General features: G+C 40.8%; 1 protein-coding gene across 1 annotated transcript; it reads left to right on the plus strand.

Moving 5' to 3' along the window:
* The first annotated feature begins 926 nt into the window (after window positions 1-926).
* On the plus strand, window positions 927-22,587 carry LOC124140859 (b(0,+)-type amino acid transporter 1-like). Its single transcript, XM_046508663.2, has 13 exons — window positions 927-1,800; window positions 9,696-9,872; window positions 11,021-11,122; window positions 12,636-12,875; window positions 13,848-13,973; window positions 16,154-16,253; window positions 16,378-16,422; window positions 16,653-16,776; window positions 17,410-17,513; window positions 18,317-18,413; window positions 19,813-19,962; window positions 20,676-20,844; window positions 21,344-22,587. The coding sequence occupies exons 1-13, from the start codon at window positions 1,779-1,781 to the stop codon at window positions 21,409-21,411; spliced, it is 1,524 nt and encodes a 507-aa protein (XP_046364619.2). The 5' UTR covers window positions 927-1,778; the 3' UTR covers window positions 21,412-22,587.
* Window positions 22,588-24,131: the final 1,544 nt, after the last annotated feature.

Genomic DNA, 24,131 nt, shown 5'->3' on the forward strand with positions numbered 1-24,131 from the left:
AGATGACACTTAAAAATAAGTAGTAACAGATACCTATTCTGACACGGGATCCGCACGTGCTTGGCCTTTGTGTAGTATCTCACCGTGAAGACCCGGGTTAGGAAACCTATTGGTTTTCAGCAACTCATGCTTGTCGTAAGAGTCGCCCAATGGGTGGCCAGGCTCGCTGACTTGATTGATGCATGTAGATCGATGCTCATGATGTTAATCACTGGATTGTTTAGACACGTTATTTACAGACCGCCGTCATACAGATTGAATATTGCCGGGTGCGGCTTTAAACAACAAACAAACAACAGCTTATTTACGTGAAAACACGAGAGCCAGAGGAAGATAATACCAGGTTATTAAACGATCTTTATAATTATCATCGTCAGTGCTTCAAGTCCTTGAGGAACGTTGTATACAGAACCCATTAAGTACTGACGATGAATCATCATTGACACTGTTTGTAAAATTGTAATGGCAAACCACGTTATCCCAGTATATGCTGTGGTATACAGAGCTCCAGATAAGCTTTTGGTGTTGTGGGTATTTTACCCATGCATTTTAAAATATTTGGGTATCAGTAATTCTATCTGCGTATTCAAAATTCTGTTACCCACTAGTTTTTACACAAGTGGGTATTTAAGTTAAATATTTGAAAACACTATTCATCTAGTCCCTGCAAACTTGTGTCGTGTGGGTTCGAGAGCTTTATAGGACTCAAAAATACCACGGTACTTCCACAAGAAAGTGTGATGGCAAATGATCATGATGTAACCGTCATCGTGGAGTTTTGCAAGGTTGACGGAATGCCCGTTTATAATTTCAAAATAAGTTGCTGATTTGCTAATCGAATACGCAGGGTTACTTCACAATATTTTGATGATACGCACAAGTTTTATTTTTGTAGCGTATCTGTAATGTTAGTTGCGTATTTGATACGCTTGGATTATATTTTACTGTGTATTTCTGCATTTCTGATGCGTATTTCACGCAGACACGCAGCTTATCTGGAGCTCTGGCCGGTATATGAACACCATTTGTTGTTTGGAAATTGATTGACTGACCCTGCACATTGTCCCATTGTCCTTCTAAACTGCCACTACTGACCCCGCCGAGTCAATAACCCGACTTTATCCGTCATACACGTAGTTCAAGATTCTCTCACACACGTCCGTAGAGGTCGGAGCACAAACTCAAATACACTTAAGCTCATCTGACCTCAAAGCCCGACTTGAAAACCAGTTGTTATCTGAACAGATTTTAAGAGCGACGAAGCTGCACATTTTTGCATGGTAATCTCAGAAATTATCTTCCTCAAATGTGTTAAAATACCTCCATAGTCTACACACACATATACCTACCCACCTAGTGTATACCATGCCTCACTTGAGAAGCCACATATATCATCAATTAATAACAGATAAACGTTATCAAGACTATCTCAGAGTTACGTCAATAACACGTTGAGATGATCACAATACTTATATATATCACAGGTCGGTCATATATCAAAAACAAACCCCCGTGACCTACTTGAAGCCTGGTTGAGGGGCTCCGGCACGCTATCCGTGCTCTCCCCTCAACCTACCAAGCTGATACACGCGGCCCTGCGTCGCGGATATATAATGACGTAGTTGTGACAAGACGCTGGTCACAGTAATTCTGACATAATCGACTTCACTGCCGACACAATTGCAAACAACACCTAGACAGTCGCCTGCAACTTTACCTGGGCATTTTAGCTGCATTTTCACCTGGACGATTCGCGAGGATACCTGCTGTCTTGACTAATGGCAAATGATAAACCTTCAGGTAAGAAAAATGTGATAAATTAATGTTATAGACGTGGAGACTGCACATACCATACGCAATACAACAATTATAACAACCATTGGTTAGTTTTGTTGATTTTCTTTTTTAATTATTATTATTATTTTATTTTCTATTTATTTATTTTTTATTTTGGTGTGTGTGTGGGTGGGTGGTGTGTGTGTGTGTGTGTGTGTGTGTGTGGGGGGGGGGGGGGGGGGGGGGGGGTTGCAACTTGTAACTCGCATTATTTGTTCTAGTTTACAGAGATGCAGAAGAAATGGGTGATGGTGGTGTAGAAGGGTTTAACGCCGCGTTCATTTTTTTAAATTATTATTGCACTTACACTCTTCAAAAATAGATACGCACAAGTAGTATGGAGTTCATTGAACCTGTCTACACAAAACATCCGGTATATAAATTGGATATGTGTTTTGGAAAAATGTTGGTGGCCTGGTATTCAACAAACGCTGCGTCAAGACACAGCCATTGTCGATTTGTTCAAAAATGTCATGGAGGAAAACATTAAAGCAAAATGCACGTGCAAGGTATGGCATTCGTGACTCGTGATAGTGGCATTAAAAAGGCAAGCATAAGCCAATAATTTGTGATAAGATTGTCAACATTTTTCAAGTTCGAAAATGCCGAGACTCAGCGCTGCCGATCGGAACATCGCCATAGGACGTATCCAAAGAGGGGAATCGCAGTCTTCTGTTGCACGCCACTTCAACGTCCACAACAGTACCATTTGCCGCATTTGTGACCGATACACACAGTTCAATTCCACTGCAGACCGACAGAGAACCGGCCGACCAAGAGTTTCTACCCCTGCACAGGATCGCTACATTCGACTGTTCCATCTACGTCATCGCAATGCCACAGCTACGGATAATGCAGGACGCATCCCTGGTTTCGGGAGGATATCGGACCAGAGTGTCAGGAACCATCTTCGCGAGGCTGGAATCAGACCCAGAAGACCAATTATCGTCCTTCTAACGGTTCTATCGACAGCGACGCTTGCGTTGGTGCCATACCTTACAGCCTTGGAATTTGAGAAACTGGAGACGAGTGTGGTTTAGCGATGAATCACGATTTCTTCTTCACCGGCGAGATGGAAGGCAACGTGTTTATCGTCCTAGAAATGATCGTTTTGCCCCACTTTGTGTACGTGAATACGACCTCAAATCTTCAACAACCTCACCTTCTTCCAATCACTGACCGCCAATTGTTTCAACAGGACAACGCTGCGCCGCACACAGCTCGTGTCACGGTAGGCTACCTTCATAATGACAACATCAACGTTTTGCCCTGGCCGTCGTGATCTCCAGATCTCAACCAATGGAACACCTATGGGATGAACTCGATCGGAGTTTACGTCAATGTCAGAACACGCCACAGACACTACTACAACTGGCCAACGCGTTACAAGCAGAATTCCGCAGGACAGAATTCGTCCACTTATCCAGTCCGTGCCGAGGAGATGCAGAGCCGTTATTGCTGCCCGTGATTGTACAACGACAGCTTGTGACTATCGAGCGCCAAAATTTCATATTCGGTAATAAAATACAGATGCGGTTTTCAAATATAAATACAGTATTAACATACATATGCAGTATTAAAACACACAACGTTCTGTTGCTATCTTCAAGGAGAACCCTGAAACCTAATTAAAGTCATCTGGCAGTTTCTACTACAACTGGAAAAAAAATCGCATTTTGAAAAGTTACAATCGTAAGGCCTTTCTGGGTAGGTGTAGAAACCATGTATATGTTGCTGTGGCGTACATCGGTCAAGGCCAGTTTTGTGGTGTTTAGAAAATTCGTACGTTGCTAAGGCGTGTAGATATAGCATGTTGAACTGAGGACCCTTGAACTGCCAGGCGTTTGTTTTAGTGTTGAAATATAATCTCCCTTATGTATGCATGGTGTGTAAGTTGGTGCAATGTAAACAATGTATTTTGAATGTAAAGACATACAAGCCATTTTTTAATATAAACATGTTAGAAATGTGTTTAATACGGAATACACATTTGGTATGTTCTGTCTAAACACGTTAAGGGTATAAACACATGAATTGAGCTGTCGTCTCACAGCCTAAACACCACCTAAACACCACATCTTCATAATCTAAACATGTTTAGAATTATGCATGTGTCAGTTCTACGATAGGCCCTTGTCCTAAACTATAATATTTTTATTAAACACTAAATTTAATAAACATCAAGAAAGCTGCCCCTTTTTTAAATTACCTACAATGAATTTCAAGGAACGAGTTCAGGTTTGTGTTTGGGATATAAACACATTTTTCACAATGTATTGTGTTCTAACAGCTTTTCCCTTGTCGCTGTTCACTCTTGAAGTTCGTTATATTCTAAAAAAAATTTAGTTTCATTAAACCACCCGTTCTCTAAACCCGATTTCATTATATCAGGACTTTACCACACTCACGAGCAAAAGTAACTATCCCGAACTATGTATCAGACTTGACAAAAGGATATTCCACATGTAGCGTTTCTAACCATGACATAAGCAAATGGAGAGAAACGATTGTGAGAAGTAAATCACTGGGAGCGAAATGACATGTCCCACAATGTGGTGAGGTAAAGTGAAATGGGGGTTAACGTCGCGTCCAAGATTACTGCACTTATATAGCGACGTGCGTGCGTGCGTTTGGCCGCTTGTACTAGTCCGGACTAATGTCGATTTTATAGTGCTAGCCAAATGAGATACCATGCCACAGTTAACATGAATACTCCACACAGAGACAGTGCAATGACTCCGAGCCGACCAGTCCTTGTTTTAGCCCCTTAATGCCGAGCGCCAGACAGGGTAACAACAAGTACCATATTTTAACGTATTTTGGTATGACGCGAGCTGGGATCGAACCCTGGACCTTCCGCTCTCCGGGCGGACAGCAAGGGCATGGTAGACTGTCAGGTAGCAGTCATAGTGGATATAATATGGTTGACAATAATGTCACCCTGCATGAATGAAATTGAAGTGAGCTCTGTCAATATCACATTGCCGCACGCCAACCTCCACCAACGTCATGCAGAGTTCGTGAGACGTTGGATAACGTCATTCGGTTTTCGGCGCCATCCTTCCAAGAGTGCCTGTAGTCACGTCTGTTTGCGGGAGTGTTAGGTCGTGTTCTAACTTGACTATCAAAGTGGCCTCAGAGGTGTTCAGTTCACGACAGGAGATCGGGGTGTCAGGAGAGCGAGGTAGCTAAGACAAAAGGTTGACGTTATTGACCTGCAAAAAGTGATGGATAATACGTGTTACAAACTGAGGGGCAAAAGAAACGCCACCAAATAAACAGTGGTCGTAAGTTTTCAACAGATTTGCCAAACAGCACGAAAACAGTTGGGAACACATAGCTGGAATTCAACTGACCTATTCCCTGTGAACATGTGCACGCGCTTCACGTGATTTTCGAGAAAAGTGAATTTAATCACAAAAAAATGCAGATTCCTATCATCCGTCATCATCCGCAAACAGCCTTGGACATCCAGTCAGCAGAAGGACCGTTACTAGACGACTCCACCTGTATGGTCTCCGTGCCTATCGACCACTGACTACTGAACTCCTTATGCACTGACGACTATTGTGAATTCTTATTATACACGTATGCATCATTTGATCATGGTGCACGTGCATTTCCAATTTTAGCGAATAGCTAGGTGTTCGCGAAAAGGGTAAGCATGCCCTGGCCTACCGGCATTTGTACAATGGCTGTCCCTTTTCTGTTGCATTTCAGCGATTGGTTTTATATAGTTTGGGAACATTATTTCGTGTTCGAATCTAAATTCTTATAAATTAGATTTGGGCATAGCTTCTTTAGCTCGCCAGTGTATATAATTGATTTCTTCCCTGTGAGACCGGATTAGAATAGGTTCACATCACTGTATTACTTGTCGTAAGAGTGACTAGTTTTATTCCATGGTACACCAACGGAGTGGAACGTTGTGAAGTCACTGGTTTGCCTTGTCCAAGCCTTAGCTACAGGCCTCCTTTTTTATTTAAAACATATATATGTCTATGATAGTAATTGATACCACATAATTTCAATATGCATGTGGTTTTTATTGCAGGTACTGTTTTATTTATTATTTAAAGGCTCTCGTGTGAGATCTGACCACTTGCTTCCTTCACTCACTCACTCACTCACTCACTCACTCACTCACTCGTCTAATTTCTGGAACTGTATGTACTGTACTAATGTTTTAATCTCCCTTTTTCCTACGACAATTAATATTCCCAGTGTCACCTTAATCCACTCGGTCAAAAATATGTCACATATTATATTTAAAACTATAAAAACATATTGTGTAACCGCTACCTATAAGCTTTACAAAGATTTCTCATATGTGTGAACTCTGACAAGTGTTCGTATGCTTTCCAACATGAACTCATGAATGTGTTACACGGCATTCAACAGGTGAATGGTATGTTTGCACTTCAACTTGCCATGTTTATGATAAGGATAAGGAGGTGAGGTGGGTTTAACGTCGCGTCCAAGATTGTTGCACTTATATAGCGACGTGCATGCACGTGTGTGTGTGTGTGGCTGCTTGTACTAGTCCGGACTGATGCCGATTTATAGTGCTAGCTCACTGAGATACCATGCCACAGTTTTATATGAATACCCCACTCAGACACAGTATACTGACTCCGAGCCGACCAGTCTTTGTTTTAGCCCCTTAATGCCGAGCGCCAGACAGGGTAACAACAAGTACCATCTTTCAACGTCTTTTGGTATGACGCGGCCGGGGATCGAACCCCGGACCTTCCGCTCACCGGGCGGACGCTCTACCACTAGACCACGGAGGCCTAAGGATAAGGAGCGACTATAGTTGTTGTTTTCTTTAACACACGAACTGATTCATTTTCGTCCATCATACAATTCCGACAAGTCCTTTGTTTTTATTTTAAACATATTTTATTGACATAAGTGATACGGCAAAAGTTATTCAACTTTCAACGACCTTTAAATAAACTTTTATACAGTCAGCGCGCAATAGTGATAATATTCAACATTGAAATAAATAAAGAGCATACACAGTGCGATACTTCCATTGAAATAGTTACATTAGTAATTAATAAACTTATTTTTCACAAAATTGTACACGTGCACATCTCTGTGCATATAAGTCTGCATGTTTATACTTCTACATGTACAAAATTGTATATATATAATGTTACTGTATGTATATGGGCCTATGGCCAGAATACAATAAATGATGATGATGAATAAAATTACATAAACTATTGCTGTGATAAACGATGTACACCAGTCATCCGGTGAGAGGTTGAAAATGGTAAAACAACAAATGTAAAATATTAGATGTATATGAATATAAATTGAAGTAAATAAAATGTTAATCAAATCTCATTGTTGCCATGATATATTTGTGCACACTTTTGAATATAAAGATGTTATGTAGTGAAGAGCATGAAATATCACCAGAGAGAATTGTTAACCCCCCAACTGATAAGATATTGTTTTATAATGAAGTTATAATGACATTATATTTGGGACATTCGAGAAAACACTGATAGACGTTTTTGCATTGATTTCCACACGGGCATGTTACTTTTTTTGACAAATTGACTGAAAATAAATCTGCATTGAGGGAATTGCAGGAATTAAACGAGTATGAGTATACTTGCTCTTCTATCCCCAGATAAGAAGTAACAAGGAGGTTAATGTATTTCTTGTGTTACTCTACATTTAAAACACAATAGTGTAGAAGAAATTGTACATTCCAGAGAAAGGTTACTCCATATTTTGAATGTGTCTGGTTCCAAAGAGTGGTGGTAAGAAAGTGTTCGAGAGTGAGGAACGTATATTGTTTATTTGTCTGAGATCATGGTGACTCATGTTGGCTACTCTTGGTGGTAAAAGCTTTGTTCAAGTAAGTCCTTTATAGGGTTTAAATCTTCCTCACTAACTCTTAACCTTAACCTCGACACAAACCACACAGATGATCCCAGGGACAATACGGTCCACGATCCACAAGCGTGTAGTTATGCACCACGTTAACACCAGGCTTTCGGTCAACGATTCTGAATGGCTACTTTCCCAAGGCCAGATAACACAGTCGGTCCGTACGTGTTGCTGTAAAGACTTAACAATGCTGTCTTCCAGCATGCACCCACCTGCTGCGAGGCTGTATAACCCTTTTTCTCCAGGTTATTTGTGCTTTGATAAAAACAGATATCTATGAGCTGCCTGTTAGGGCGTGACTCTCACGTGACAGCCCCTCTGGTGATATTGACACAGGCTTTATGAGTGTGCGAATGGCGGTCTAGTGTTATTAGTCGGTGGTATCGGTAACGTAACACAACATGATAGCCACGGACCTGTCAGATGATAGACGCGAAGGTGTATCTAAATAGAAGAAATATAACTCTCAATTATATTTCTTGCTACCACAGACGACGGGACTTTACCCAGTTCACATCCACCCAAGATAGCGATGCAGTAGTTCAGTGTAAGACAAAAACAAACGTCATTCCTGAAGTATTGAAACATATCTCTCTCTCTCTCTCTCTCTCTCTCTCTCTCTCTCTCTCTCTCTCTCTCTCTCTCTCTCTCTCTCTATGAGAACCGTTTCCACCCTTAAAGGTTTATTTTGTGGAATAAAAAACATGTGTAGAAGTGCATAAAGACATGTAAACTTATTTAATCAGACCTTTCATCCGACAGTGTACTTTTCAACTTTTCAATGGATTCCAGACGACCCCGAGGTGACCTGTGGCCGGCGTAGATAATTGAAAATAAGAGGATATCGTGTTACGAGTGGTTTCGTTCCTCCATTTACATAGTCATGTTTGTTGATGATAATAGTCTGTTATCTTAACCCGTGCCCATGCATTGAGGTATGTACAGCCTTGGCGATAACACGTGTCATGTGTCTAATGTACAGCTCTCGTAGTGTGTCCCATTGTTTTGAACATAACCATATGAAGCCATCTGGTGTGGGAGAGGTCACCAAATTGACATTTTGCGTCATAAGAACAATAGGCTTAACGTTTTTCTTATGATGTGTCTTAACATGAATACATCATTGCAAGTCACTCGGCAAGGTATCGGGGCTTACACAATTCATTTGCCTGCGTACGCGCGTCCTACCCTACAGATACCTAGGTCGTTAGTTAACCTTAAGAGACATTTACACGGTACAATTAGTTGATGCAACATGCATGTAGCCGACGGGTTGCATACGACGCAGATCTCGCGAGATCTTTTTTTTGTTTGTTGTTTGACTGCGCACTTAGCAATATTCCAACTATGTGACGACGGTCTGTAAATAATCGAGTCTAGACCAGACAATCCAGTGATTGATACCATGATTGATATCATTGGGATACGATGACATGCATCTACCAAGTCAACGTTAGTCGCTTGTGAGGTCTATGCCTGTAGCTGGTATATTGTGATATAGTGTATTGTTATCTTGACTGCGGCGCTTGCTTTCTGACTCGCATGTCTTTAGGAAGCACAGTAAGAGTTGATGGAAGTACTTTGACGAATTTATGTTATTTGCCAGCTAAGATAAACTGTGACCGAACAAACCTGATATTGAACGACCTAATTACATATCTGTCTGTCAAGGCTTGCTAAATGCAATATATAATTCCTGATACAGCATTCCAAAACACACGTGTGATTACCTATATATATATATATATATATATATATATATATATATATATATATATATATCCGTTACATGTCCATAATGTTATTCAAAATGGCGCCATCTAGCAGACGTTAGACCGGATGTGACGTCAAATGAGGGGCACTTTGTTGTAAGATTTCGCCAGGCTTTTGACAGGAGTCACATAATAGCAGTATATTTGTAATGTATATGTGTGAAGTCACTTCTACAGGCCCAGATGGGGAGAATGGAGGCCTGGACTCGGTTCGACAGCGTCAGGTCAAGCCCCCATATGACAACGCTGACAACGATACCAGCTCGACCACGGTGGAAATTGTCCAGAAGGTGCAGATGCAACGTAATGTTGGCGTGTTCAGCGGAATCTCCATCATCGTCGGAACTATCATAGGTAATACTGGAATCGCTGGGGATAGGGTTGACTCCACTTGAACAGTATTTCAGTTATATCACGGCGAGTCAGCCCAACGTGCTATGATAGCCAAAGGGGACGCATACTATTTTGGTTAAACCCACGGGTATTTTACTGAAAAAACCAAGTTTGACGCCACTTTGAACAGTATTTCAGTTATATCACGGCGAGTCAGCCCAAGGTGCTATGATAGCCAAAGGGGACGCACACCATTTTGGTGAAACCAACGGGTATTATACTGAAAAAACCACGTGAGTGAGTGAGTTTGGTTTGACGCCACTTTGAACAGTATTTCAGTTATATCCCGGCGAGTCAGCCCAAGGTGCTATGATAGCCAAAGGGGACGCACGCCATTTTGGTTAAACCAACGGGTATTATATTATACTGAAAAAACCAAGTGAGTGAGTGAGTTTTGTTTGACGCCACTTTGAACAATATTTCAGTTACATCACAGCGTGTCATTCCTATGTGCTGTGAAAGTCAAAGGGGACGTTTACCATTTTGGCGAAACCTACAGGTATTATGCTGACAAACCAAGTGAGTTAGTTGGGTTTGACGTCACCTTGAACAATATATGAGTTATATATGATATAATATGTCAGGTCTATGTGCGATGAGAGCCAAAGCGGACTTTTGCTTTCGGGTATTTTGCTGACAAACCAAGTGAGTGAGTTGGGTTTGACGTCACTTTTAACAAATTATCAGTTATATATGATATAATATGTCAGGCCTATGTGCGATGAGAGCCAAAGAGGACGTACAGGTATTATGCTGGTAAAACAAGGCTAGTGATCGAGGCGAATCTTGGATGCAAATCTGCAATCAGCGGAAGCAGAGCAAATTGCTCTTACTGTAACCAATGGTAACACAGCAACAATGATTGAAAATGACGACGCTTGTATAGATTGAACAACTATTACGCGCAAACTTTTTTAACAAAATGTTTCCACAGGAAATGATGAATCAATACATTTGTTAATACAAACATTAAGAATCATTCATATTTCCTTGATTATATCAGTCAATACTGACAACTGAGAGACACGTGGTTGTTTACATCTTTGAAGCGTTGTGACCATCACACACTGCATGTAACATTTAAAATTAATTCAGGTTCACATTTTCAGGGTCGGGTATTTTCGTGTCCCCCAAGGGCGTTCTGAGGGACACGGGGTCAGTGGGACTCAGTCTGGTGGTGTGGGCAGCCTCGGGACTCATCGCTCTCTTGGGTAGGTGCATATGACAGTCTCCCCTGACAGGTGAGGGAGTGAGGGAGTTACCCGCATGGCAGTCAAATGTGTTAAGAAAGCCCAAAATAATGGGTAGTTGTCAGGAACGTATTACTACATAATGTACATTGTAAGCAATGGTGTGGAAGTGACTTTATTTCAATGCTTTTGGGACCAAGAGTAATTTGAAATCTTCCAGAACATCTAGACTGATCCACCACTATACAGAACCTTCTAGAAGGTATTGAGACTATATAAGGGGGCAAGGGCGTGCCTCTCTCATCTCACATTACATCAAGACCAGCGGATGTGTGAAGATTATTCTTTTGACCTAGGATATCCAGCCTAGGCCTGTTTTAGAAGCTTGACCACTGTTGATGTAGATGATATTATTATCACTGCGATTATATATTATACTGCCATTGTAATTGTACTGTCATTGTAAATGTTGTGCAGTAATTTATATCGATTTGTAAACATAGTGAATTTATAACGCAATTGTTACCTGTATATTTTTTTTGTATTGGTTTAAAACTTAATTCTTTTAAGTATAGATGTATAGATTAACGTATTTGTGCAGTTTGGAAGTCGATACGTAACAGTTTCCCATCCAGCTATTCTCCGCGACCGACGTTGCCTAACTTCACCTTATTTGCGACCCGTGTGCTTACCACACATTGTCGGTATACTTTCAATAATCAGTTTATTGTGGTTACTACAGACAGATGGGTTTATTTATGTCTCGCTTACAGGTACATAACATCATAAATCAGAAGGCATAACATAAAAGTACGCGACTTACAAGAAACAAATTGAATATATAGGATAGGACGTAAAATATGACAGATTAAGATAACATGTAAAAAGAAGGTCCAGTCGCATACTACCATACAATGGGCAAACCAATAAAAGGTAGAACCTCCACAACAGTCCTTACAGTTATAACTATATCTCTCCTTGTACGGAATATTCTGATATATACATACAGTAAACTACGCTTATAACGAACACGCTTATAACGAACTGAAGGATATAGCGATTTTTTATTATTGATTTTTTTTATTATTATTTTTTTTTTTTTTGGGGGGGGGGGGTTGGTCCCGGCCATTTACTGTATATATATGCTGTATATATGCTTATAACAAGCTGGTCCCATGAAGATTCCGGATTAGAATTGGCCTTTAGCAACCCATGCTTGTCGTAAGAGGCGATTAACGGGGTCGGGTGATCAGGCTCGCTGACTTGGTTGATGAATGTCATCGTATCCCAATTATGTGTATCGATGTTCATTATGTCAATAATCACTCGATTTTCTGGTCCGGAATCGATTATTTACATACCTCCGTCATATAGCTGGGACATTGCTGAGTGTGGCGTTAAACAACAAACCAAACAAAATATTATAACGAGTTACGGTTATAACGAACTAAACTAAGGGTCCATTTGAGTTCTTTATAACCGTAGTTAACTGTATTCTACTTGTAGCAAGAAACTATTGAATGCTCTCTTCCAGGGGCGCTGTGTTACTCCGAGCTGGGGACGCTGATCCGTCTGTCGGGAGGGGAGTACGCCTACATCCGCGCCGCCCTCGGTAACATCCCCGCCTTCCTCTACTCATGGACGTCCGTCATCGTCATCAGGACGTCGTCGCTGTCGATCATCACGTTGACGTTCGCCCAGTACGTGGAGAGTTTCTTCACCATGTGTGGCGCACCAGTTGCTCCCACCAAGATCGTGGCGGCCATTGCACTGAGTGAGTTCATCCCGAGGAACATCACATGATATGGGGAGAACGACTATACAGTAAACTACTCTAATAACGAACTGACGGATATAACGAACTTTTTGGGGTGCGGCCATTTGCTGTATATAGGCTGTATATATGCTTATAACGAGCTACGTTTATAACGAACTAAAATTAGGGTCCCTTTGAGTTCGTTATAACCGGTAGTTAACTGTATCATCCACTTGATCAAAGGTCGAAGCACAATAAGGATCCATCTGGACGACTAGAAATAGCAACGTTTAATATTAACTAGACTAAACTAAGCGTAAAAGACGATTTTTAAACTTCAAGAGAAAAACACACTGTGATGAAGTCCATGACCCAAGATGATTGTTTTACTTTAAGTATGTGCAGAAGACTACGCTTATAACGAACTGACGGACAGAACGAATTGTTTTGGGATCCTGGCCATTTGCTGTATACAGTTAACTGCGGTTATTCCGAACAATACGGTTACATCCCTACCTCCACCACCACCCACACAATGTTGGTGAATGTATATAACAAAGATGATACATATATGCGTACTTTTATAGAAAAGTGTATGATAAAAGAGATAAAAACTATTTCCATAATCATTCATTGTACGATTCCGACTACCGGCAGGGACCCGTGAAGATTCCGGTGTAGAATAGGTCTTCAGCAACCCATGCTTGCCGTAAAAGGTGACTATGCTTGTCGTAAAAGGCGACTAACGGGATCAGGTGGTCAGGCTCGCTGACTTGGTTAATGCATGTCATCGATCCCAATTGCGTGGATCGATGCTCATGATATTAATAACTGGATTGTCTGGTCCAGAATCGATTATTTACAGACCGCCGTCATATAGCTGGAATATTGCTGAGTGCGGCGTTAAACAACAAACAAACAAGCAAAGACTACCGGCAGGCAGGGTGGTCCCGCTGTGTGTGGTGTCTGATTATAATGCTTCTACTCCAGTCACTGTGGGCATTGTCAATAGCTGGAGCACCAAGTTGGCCGCCAGGGTGCAGGTCGTCTTCACAGCCGCCAAACTCATCGCTCTCGGCATCATCATCGTCGGCGGTGTAGTCAAGATGGCGGAAGGTATGTTAAAGAAAGTCTTATGTAATTGAAGATGTTAAATATACCTCAGTGAATTAAGTCAAGATGCACATATGAAAACTCATATAAAGCAAAGATATGTGGGTTCTTAAGTCAAGTCATTGTTCTATCGTTGCATTCCAATCTCATTAAAATCAGATCTTAGTTCTCGCTACTGCAAAACACAGACCTAAGGACATCCCCTTACAGGTCACGTCATCGGCCTTTCATTAACTTTGACCAACCAATTGAAATGACTTCTAGAGTTAAACAGCACTTGCTTCAAACTGGCGACTTCCATTCCAGACTACGCTTTGAAAACTGTTTTGACAAAGATGTCGATCAAATATTGAAGACTGAGTGAGTGAGTTTACTTTTAACAGTATTCCAGTTATATCGCGGCGTGTCAGCTTAATGTGGGAGGAAAGCCCGAAGTGATGCAGGTCTCAGACGTTTACCACTTCGGTGAAACCCACGAGCACGGGTATGGTGCTGACAAACCTAGAAACATAATCGTGGTGATTCAAACCCACAATCATAAGTTTCTGGCGTGCCCAGGGGACACAACTCTGGACAGCGAATTGCGGCGCCTTAGACGACTGGACCACCCGTGTCTAATGTCTAATATATGTCCCAGATTGTTTGGCAGTACTTCCCAAAGACTATGGAAAGCCTCTTCCGTTCCTTTTGAAGCGGGAGACAAACGATGATTTTGACGGATTTAGTCTTACAGCCCTTAACTGTCGTTCGGCATACCCCGTGTTAACATTTTCGAGGTTGCATGATTAGAAAACACATTCCGACTGTCACTTTCCTGGCCTTGTAAGTGATGCTCTCATTGGTCGGATGAAAGTGTGTTCTGACATGACACGTAATGGGATGTCCTCAGACCTCTGTTTTGGCGATAACTATAATGGGATGTCCTCAGATCTTTGTTTGGCGATAGCTATGATGGGATGTCCTCATATCTTTGTTTAGCGGTAACTATAATGGGATGTCCTCATATCTTTGTTTGGCGATAACTATAATGGGATGTCCTCAGATCTTTGTTTAGCGGTAACTATAATGGGATGTCCTCATATCTTTGTTTGGCGATAACTATAATTGGATGTCCTGATATCCTAGTTTAGCGGTAACTATAATGGGATGTCCTCATATCTTTGTTTGGCGATAACTATAATGGGATGTCCTCATGTCTTTGTTTAGCGATAACTATAATGGGATGTCCTCATATCTTTTTTGGCGATAACTATAATGGGATGTCCTCAGATCTTTGTTTGGCGATAACTATAATGGGATGTCCTCAGATCTTTGTTTGGCGATAGCTATGATGGGATGTCCTAATATATTTGTTTAGCGGTAACTATAATGGGATGTCCTCATATCTTTGTTTGGCGATAACTATAATGGGATGTCCTCAGATCTTTGTTTAGCGGTAACTATAATGGGATGTCCTCATATCTTTGTTTGGCGATAACTATAATGGGATGTCCTCATGTCTTTGTTTAGCGATAACTATAATGGGATGTCCTCATATCTTTTTTGGCGATAACTATAATGGGATGTCCTCAGATCTTTGTTTGGCGATAACTATAATGGGATGTCCTCAGATCTCTCTTTGGCGATAACTATAATGGGATGTCCTGATATCTTTGTTTAGCAGTAACTATAATGGGATGTCCTCAGATCTCTCTTTAGCGATAGCTATGATGGGATGTCCTCAGATCTTTGTTTGGCGGTAACTATTACTGAGATCGGATTTGAATAAGATTGACATCTCTGATGTTATGAATTATGAATGAAGTCGAGGATGTCAAGTACTGAAGATATTGTAATAACATTACATCCCTTTGCACAGGTACGCTAAAAAACAATGAAAACAAACAGTATGTGTCAAGGAAGGTTACGAGTATATGCTTCAGTGAGAAACGTGGATAATAATTAGATATCACCCTTGACGATATTGAAATAGGTGGGCGAGCATAACGTAACCTCACACCGCCGCCATTGACGCTGGGATTGACATTAGCAACGTTGCTGCAGAGCGCCATGGCGGAAATGCATTCGTGATTTAATATCGAACTTATTATGGCTGGAATTGGCGTTTTTATGATCCTGGATTTGGCGTCAGACACATGGTCTCATACTACATTATTGTAGCAGGTATTCAATAATGTCTCCAGGTAACATCAGCGTCCTGGAGGAGGGTTTTGAGGGGTCGACAACCTCACCATCAACGATAGCGCTGGCATTTTACGGCGCTTTGTGGGCCTACGACGGCTGGTAAGTTAACTGACCATTGACAATACCTATTCTAGAATGTGTTTTATGTACATGTATGTGCATGTGACTATACAAGAATTACTACATCATGATAATTATGAACTAAACACATTCTCTTCCACAGGAACAATCTTAACTACGTTACGGAAGAACTTGAAAATCCAGAAAAGTGAGTACATTACCAAATGGATCTACAAGTGAGAATACATTTATTTCTTGTATTCGTTATCGTTGCCACTGGTGAATTGTTCCAAACAATGTCAGGACGAAGACTACCTATTCAGTACACATATGCAACCATATCTTAAAGATTCATGTAGGTTGGCCTTATAATAATTCTCAAATGAGATCATGGTGACCAGGATGTTATTATATCAAAATAACTATATTTGTGTACAGAAATCTTCCACGTGCCAATATATTCGGCGTCCTTCTCGTCACCATCGTCTACGTCTTGACAAACATCTCCTACCTCAGCGTGATGACTACACAGGAGCTGCTTGATTCCGATGCAGTGGCTGTGGTGAGTGGGCAGCTTGTCAGATATACACTTGTCCTATCTAGTCAACCGATGAGCTGTGAGATGTCAGTGCAGTGGCTGTGGTCAGAGGGCAGCTTGTCCAATATAAACTTGTCCTATCTAGTCAACCGATGAGCTGTGAGATGTCAATGCAGTGGCTGTGGTCATTGGGCAGCTTGTCAGATATACACTTGTCCTATCTAGTCACACTACTACCAAGGGGCTGCTGGTGTGTGGTCAGCTTGTCAGATAAGTTTGTTGGGAAAAGTTGCGATGTCCTGTCTTAGCATCAGAGATGTGTATGTAGTGGCTGTGTGGTTACTGCATCCTACCCCACCGTGATGACTGACCAGGACCTACTAGAGGTCAATGCAGTGTTCAACCTTCTATCACAATGATGACCACCTGAGGCCAGGAACTGCTTCAAGTCAGTAGCTATTGTATATGGTAGACATATATGGTCACTGCCAGGGGATACCGCTGTAGTTGTTGTGGTGAGAGGTCACCATATCCCAGATGACCGTCATGGCTGCCCTCGGAGATGCCAGTCCTAACGTGATGGTTGTTGTTGCCTGATTGTGCTATTTTTGTCATTTTCTGCTTCAGTTTACACTGTTGTCCTCGTCAATGTTGTAGACGTGGGGAGACCGTGTCCTTGGAGCTGCTGCCGTCATCATGCCTCTGTCTGTCATGGTGTCAACGTTTGGAGCAGCCAATGGAACTGCCTTCAGTGGTGGAAGGTTAGAGGTGGCCCCATAGTAGTAACGGTCACTTTATATTTTCCCTTCATTGAAACTGACAAACCCTGTTATACTAATATACTTGTTCAAAGCGGCGTTATAAGCAACTCGGTCACTATGGCTTCACGAGAGTACTGCGAAACATTACAGAAAAGCTTTTACGGTTGTTATTGTCGAGTATTTGATGCCAATATCATTTTGAACCGATATTTGGAATCATTTCAAATGTTAAAATATTCGCGCATCTAATACTCAATAACTGTAATTGTCTGTAGTTCTATCATTCTAGGTGTTACGTATTACAGTTATGAGACAGACATGACGTCACTATGGAATGCTATGACGTCATGGTTTAAGGGATTACAAATATATATATATGTGTGTGTGTGTGTGTGTGTGTGTGTGTGTGTGTGTGTGTGTGTGTGTGTGTGTGTGTGTGTGTGTGTGTGTGTGTGTGTGTGTGTGTGTGTGTGTGTGTGTGTGTGTGTGTGTGTGTACAATTATCATTACTCCACACTTCTAGGATTTCGATGACGGGGCGGTCGGGTAGCCTAGTGGTTAAAGCGTTCGCTCGTCACGCCGAACACCTAGCTTCGGTTACCCCCATGGGTACAATGTGTGAAGCCCATTTCTGGTGTCCCCCGCCATGTTATTGATGGAATATTTCTAAAAGCGGCGTAAAACCATACTCACTCACGGGGATGGCCATGAGGCCCTGGCTATTCTTGGCCATCACGTATTATTGATTCTGCTGATATGTATGTTTGATACCTCATCACTGTCCCACGTGTCAATATTTTCAGAGTTGTATATGCTGCTGCAAGAGACAACAACCTGCCTGAGATATTGTCCTACATCCAAGTGAAGCAGCTGACTCCCATGCCGTCCATGTTGTTCACAGTGAGTTATGTTAGGTCATGGCATTGTCGTTCCTGGTATGTTCATCACTGTCACCATCTATTGTAGACGATGCTATAGCTGAGTAGTTGCTCGTGATACTGTTACCATGATTACAGGGTACAGTTGAATGCCGTTGTGTCGAACTAGAAGGAAGTTTGGAAAAGGTTCGACTTATTCAAGTGATGGACAAATCTGATTCTCGACGTCACACACAACCGTGAAAGAACGATATCGTACGTCATCTACTGAAGTAACTGTTTTTTAACAGTAGGTTTCAGTATATGACTGTTAATACAATAATACAGTGTTTATTAAAAAATGAAAATATAGTAATACATACAATGAATTATTGTTGTAAAATCAATTGGATAACATGCCCATGTAAGTGATATAGATACGACAATACATGGTTCCAGTCACACGTCATAACCATTCTATGTATTTTGACACTGGCAATACACGGATATTTCTTAGTTTGACGTATCAGGGCATATGTGTTTGACATTCGCAAATACAAAATAGGTTTGAGACGTCAGAAATGAATTTATGACAAAGGAATTAGAGTACAGTCTGTTCGAAATAATCGAGAATTTTAGACAGCATTGTTCAACTGTATGATAACAGTGGCGATACTGTTGTTCATGGGTAGATTTGAAGCCTGTGGTTGTTTCGCACCCATTTTGATGAAGTATGCAAGAAATACCTGCTGTATATCGAAATATAGCAAATGCAAGCCCTCCTCATGTATACTAGTCTCATCTTCTACATCCCACTCGTACCTTTCATCTTAAAGGTTCCAGGCTTTGGTAAGTCAGGTGTTGATGTATGCTAGTCTCATCTTCTACAACCAGCTTGTACATTTCTTCTTGAAGGTTCCAGTATACTAGTCTCTTCTTCTATATCAATTGGTACATTTCAACTTGTCAGGTGTTGATATAGACAAGTATAATCTTCTACAACCCACTCGTACATTTCAACCAAAAGGCTCTCGTCTTGTACACCCCACTTTTATGTTTCAACGTTAAGCTTCTAGGTTTTGGTACGTCATGAGTATGCCATGACAGTAAAACTTCATGGCATATAATTGGCAATATATTTTTCTTTCGGACTAAAGTTGAATTATTGCGCTGAACCACTCGTATGTCTTGGGTTAAAAAAACAGTTAATGAAGTTATCAATGTTGACATTAATTATCAATAATTAAGGACAATATTTCTTTTGTTAATGAAGTTATTAACGTAAAAAAGATGAACGCACTTTGCGTCACTCAAATTTACAGATCAACGTAGATGTACTTCTATAACCGCAAAAAAATATTAAAGTAGATTCTTAAATGACGTCTAACTGGCCATATTCATATATACGGGGGTAATCATTAATACCAATATATTTTACATAGATCTTCATCGCCCTCCTCATGATTATTCCCGGAGACATCAGCGGCCTCATCGACTTCTTCAGCTTCACCGCCTGGATGTTCTACGGCATGACCTTCCTCGCCCTCATCGTCCTCAGGTTCAGGATGAAGGATGCGGAACGGCCATATAAGGTAACCCGGTTCGGTTAAAAAAACTCGTTTCACTCAAACATCATGGAGACTTGAGGAAAATGCCATATCGAGAGACCACATCAGGATTGAAAGTAGTCGTCCTATTAAGCCATTGCTATGCTTGTTTAACGTAAAGAAAGGACATATCTACATTGAAACACCGATAATCGGGACGGTACCCTACACTCTGAACTAATCTGGATTAATAATTGAAATGTCCTTATCAGAGAATCATTTCCGGATTAACGAGAACCGGAATAACGAGATCATGCTCCTGATATAGTCGGAATCGTACAATCGACTCTGTTTTTGGGAGATGTTTTTTTTTAACATAGAAGGGACTTTGTTGCTTTTATTTATTTGCTGTATATTATAAACCAACACATTTTTTCTGTTGTCCCAACGTGGTTCTCTTTGGGCGCTATATCACTCCCAATATGTATGTCTGGAAAATACTTGGTTATGCAATGGCAAGAAAATATTCCAGCCAACTAAATTGTTTTCACACATTTTCTTCTGAAAAAATCTCCAATATGACTAATTTACCTTCCAAGCTACATGAGACTCGATGTAAACCTTGGTTGAACGTTTTACATGTTGATGCTTCTATGGCCAGGAATTATGTAAACCTATGGAAGTATGTACAAGTTGGAAATAAAAAGATAGTTGGCCCATCAGGTGTTTAGGAACGAGCTATGTGTTCTATATTTCAGGTTCCAATCCCAATCCCGATCATCATGCTGCTGGTTTCGTTGTACCTGATCATCGCCCCCATCGTGGAGGACCCCCAGATCGAGTTCCTGTATGCCTTCCTCTTCGTCATAGGGGGTCTCATCTTCTACTTCCCTCTCGTACATTTCAACTTAAAGGTTCCAGGTTTTGGTAAGTCAGGTGTTGATGTATACTACTCACATCTTCTACATCACACTAGTATATTTCAAGTTAAGGTTCCTGGTTTTGGTAAGTCAGGTGCTGATATAGACTAGTCTCATCTTCTACATCCCACTTTTATGTTTCATCGTAAAGCTTCCAGGTTTTAGTAAGTCATGTTTATGCCATGATAGATTAACTTCAGTAATATACCCATATATAGCAATATACCCATATATAGCCATATACCCATATATCGTAATATAGAATATATAGTAATATACCCATATATCGTAATATACCCATATATCGTAATATACAATATATAGTAATATACCCATATATCGTAATGTACCCATATATAGTAATATACCCATATAGCAGCGACGCCTCTTTCTGGTGTCCCCCTTCTTGCCATGTCCGCTTTCTAAAACAATATGAAGAATAGGTGTTCTTTAACATCTTGTGAAAAGTATATGTATTAACATGTTTTTCTTTTCATATATTTCAGATAAAATAACGGAATGGTGTCAGTTGATTTTAGAGATCGTCCCATCAAAAGTAGAGCCTGATTCATAAGACGATAAAACGTTCCATGGAGTTCGACTCCAAACTGTGAAAGGAACTCTTGCAGTTATTATCAGCTGTAGATATATGCATGCATGTGCCCTAAATGTACATGGCGGGCATGCTAACCAGAAGAATAAGCTGACGAATGGTTATGATAAGAAAGTCTCATCTATAAGAAAGAGATAATAAGGGCCAATTTTGGCCCAAAGGATCTCCATAATTTTTAAAATGTACACTTGTAGAGATCGTATACAAATGTTAAAGATTGTGAACTTATGACAACATTTAATGCAAAGGTAAGGATGGAATGTGTTGAAAAGTTGGTTTCACGGGAGATTTTTTTTCTGATATCCAAGCATGAGTCTTTGACCTTAGCTGATTTTCCTACGTGATGTAGATATCGGCAGCACAAATATATGGAATATAAACGTCAACGCCAGAAAAAAACAGTTTTCAAATCCAACTAAACAGATTCCATTGGGCGTAAAAGGCAAAATAGCGGTGAAAATGCTATGAATGGACCACTGAAAACAGTGATGACACCAGGTGCCCGGGAAATTGGGTCGCGGTCCCTTGAAAATAATAGTCAACCTTGTCACTCATTTCTGTCAGGATACCTTTGTACTTCTTCATGTCAAAGTGTTAGAAGGGACAAAGGCTTTCAATCAACCACTTTGAACATTTCCCATAATTTCCAATCAAACTTTAAAACATGTCCAGTGTACCCAAATAGGCCCTTTTATAACTCGTCCTTTGTAAAAAGAAAATGTGTGTGTGTGTGTGTGTGTGTGTGTGTGTGTGTGTGTGTGTGTGTGTGTGTGATGTGTTTACATGCTAAGTTTCAGCCATCATATTTGCAAAATTACATTTTAGAAAATATGACTGTGGTAAAAGAATATTCCGCTAATTTCATAATCCCTTTTTAGATACACTTGTGAGAAGTAGAAATTGGACTCAAACAAAGAGGAGGTCATACATTTAAATATCTCTTCACCTGCCTACATGGGAGTACTTTGTTGTTTTTTATCTCATTTATTACTGCACAATGTACTTATACAGTATTGGGGAATGTGTTATGCTGCATTGATTATGTCATTTTTCAAGGAATATCTTTCATTCACGTGAACATCCCATCACTGTATCCCAGACGTATGTTGTGTGTACAATAAATCATTTCTATTGGTATTGTTATAATGTTTTTTGTGTCACGTTTTAGTATCACTGCTATTTGTGGTGGAGCATGTCTTTCTCATACAAAGCCTTTTCAAAGGTAATTAAATATTATCCATTATTGCTCGGCGGCATTTGCATAGATTGTCCTACAGAGTAAATAGCAATGGAGCTCATTCTAAACTTTCGCAAACACTGTTTACGTGTTCGTGCTAAAGTATATTAAGATCTGTGCCAAGGCATCCCAATTGGTGTATCAGTTAGTTGACATATTTTGTCATTCTTGTGTCCTATATATTGATGTAGGGACAGTGGGGAGCCTCGTGGCTATGTGTTAGCTAGTCATGCCGAAGGCCCAGTTCTATTTCCAATACAGGTAGAGTGAGTGAGGGTATGAGTTTTTAACAGTATTCCAGTTATATCACGGCGTGTCAGCTTAACGTGGGAGGAAAGCCCGAAGTGATGCAGGTGTCAGACGTTTACTACTTCCGTGAAACCCACGAGCACGGGTATGGTGCTGACAAACCTAGAAACATAATAGGGGCGAAGCGGGATTCGAACCCTCAATCATAGGTTTCTGGAGTGCCCAAGGGATGCAACTCTGCACAGAGAATCGCGGCGCCTTAGACGACTGGGCCACCCGTGCCCCCAAATACAGGTAGAATGTGTCCCCCTTTGTGATATTGCTAGGAACGGCGTAAAACCAAACTCATTTACTCGATTCAGGTGGTAATGGTGGTGATGATATGGTATGCGATGTAATGATGAAATGACAGCATCCGCTGCTTAATGAAATCGGATTAAGACATCAAGCAAACACAAAGTTTAGGAAAACGATTATGCTCTTCCAATAAAACCCTAGACAAAGAAACGGAAAATGAAATGTTAAAACGATTTAAAAGCGATACAATTATTATATTTCAAGGTTCATTGCTACGAGGGGTGTTCCTTTAAGATTTCCCCTAAACTACTTAGAGTTATCATATTTGGTTGACATTTCACATGTGTAATGATACATGTATCATTGGGTTAGTTCTGAATTTGCAGCACCAAACTATTCATCTTATCACTTTTACAGGTGTTATGATCGAGGAGGGTGTGACAATGGAGCCGGTAGAATACCGAGCAGTGATTAGGTTTTTATATTTGAAAGGTCGCACACCAAAAGAAACTTTCGATGAAATGAAAGCAACTTATGGGGAAGATGCCCCATCATATGACGTTGTTAAACACTGGCATCGCCAGTTCAAGTGTGGTCGGACATCTATGGAAACAGCTGCCATTCCTGGTCGCCCCCATTCAGCCATTGATGAGGACACTATCCATCAAGTGGAGACCGCCATTTTGGCAGACCGACGTATAACTGTTCGCCAGTTAGCACAAGATGTCAAGATCAGTGTAGGGTCTGTGGCAAAAATCACCCATGACAATTTGAACATGCATAAGGTGTCTGCACGATGGATTCCCAGGTTGCTCACACCTTTCCAAAAGCAGGAACGATTCAATTGCTCAAAGGATCTTTTGGACATGTGCAAAAAAAACCAGGCCAACTTTTTTGA

Source organism: Haliotis rufescens, unplaced genomic scaffold, assembly GCF_023055435.1.
Source record: "Haliotis rufescens isolate VD_foot unplaced genomic scaffold, xgHalRufe1.0.p SCAF_17, whole genome shotgun sequence".
In the NCBI taxonomy this organism is placed as follows: Eukaryota; Metazoa; Mollusca; class Gastropoda; order Lepetellida; family Haliotidae; genus Haliotis; species Haliotis rufescens.

Bases quoted from the DNA above. Each gene is read 5' to 3' on its own strand.
- LOC124140859 (XM_046508663.2), top strand. From the start codon at position 1,779: ATGGCAAATGATAAACCTTCAG. The intron at 9,873-11,020 runs GTAATACTGGAA...TCACATTTTCAG, and splicing joins CATCGTCGGAACTATCATAG to GGTCGGGTATTTTCGTGTCC. The intron at 11,123-12,635 runs GTAGGTGCATAT...GCTCTCTTCCAG, and splicing joins GGGACTCATCGCTCTCTTGG to GGGCGCTGTGTTACTCCGAG.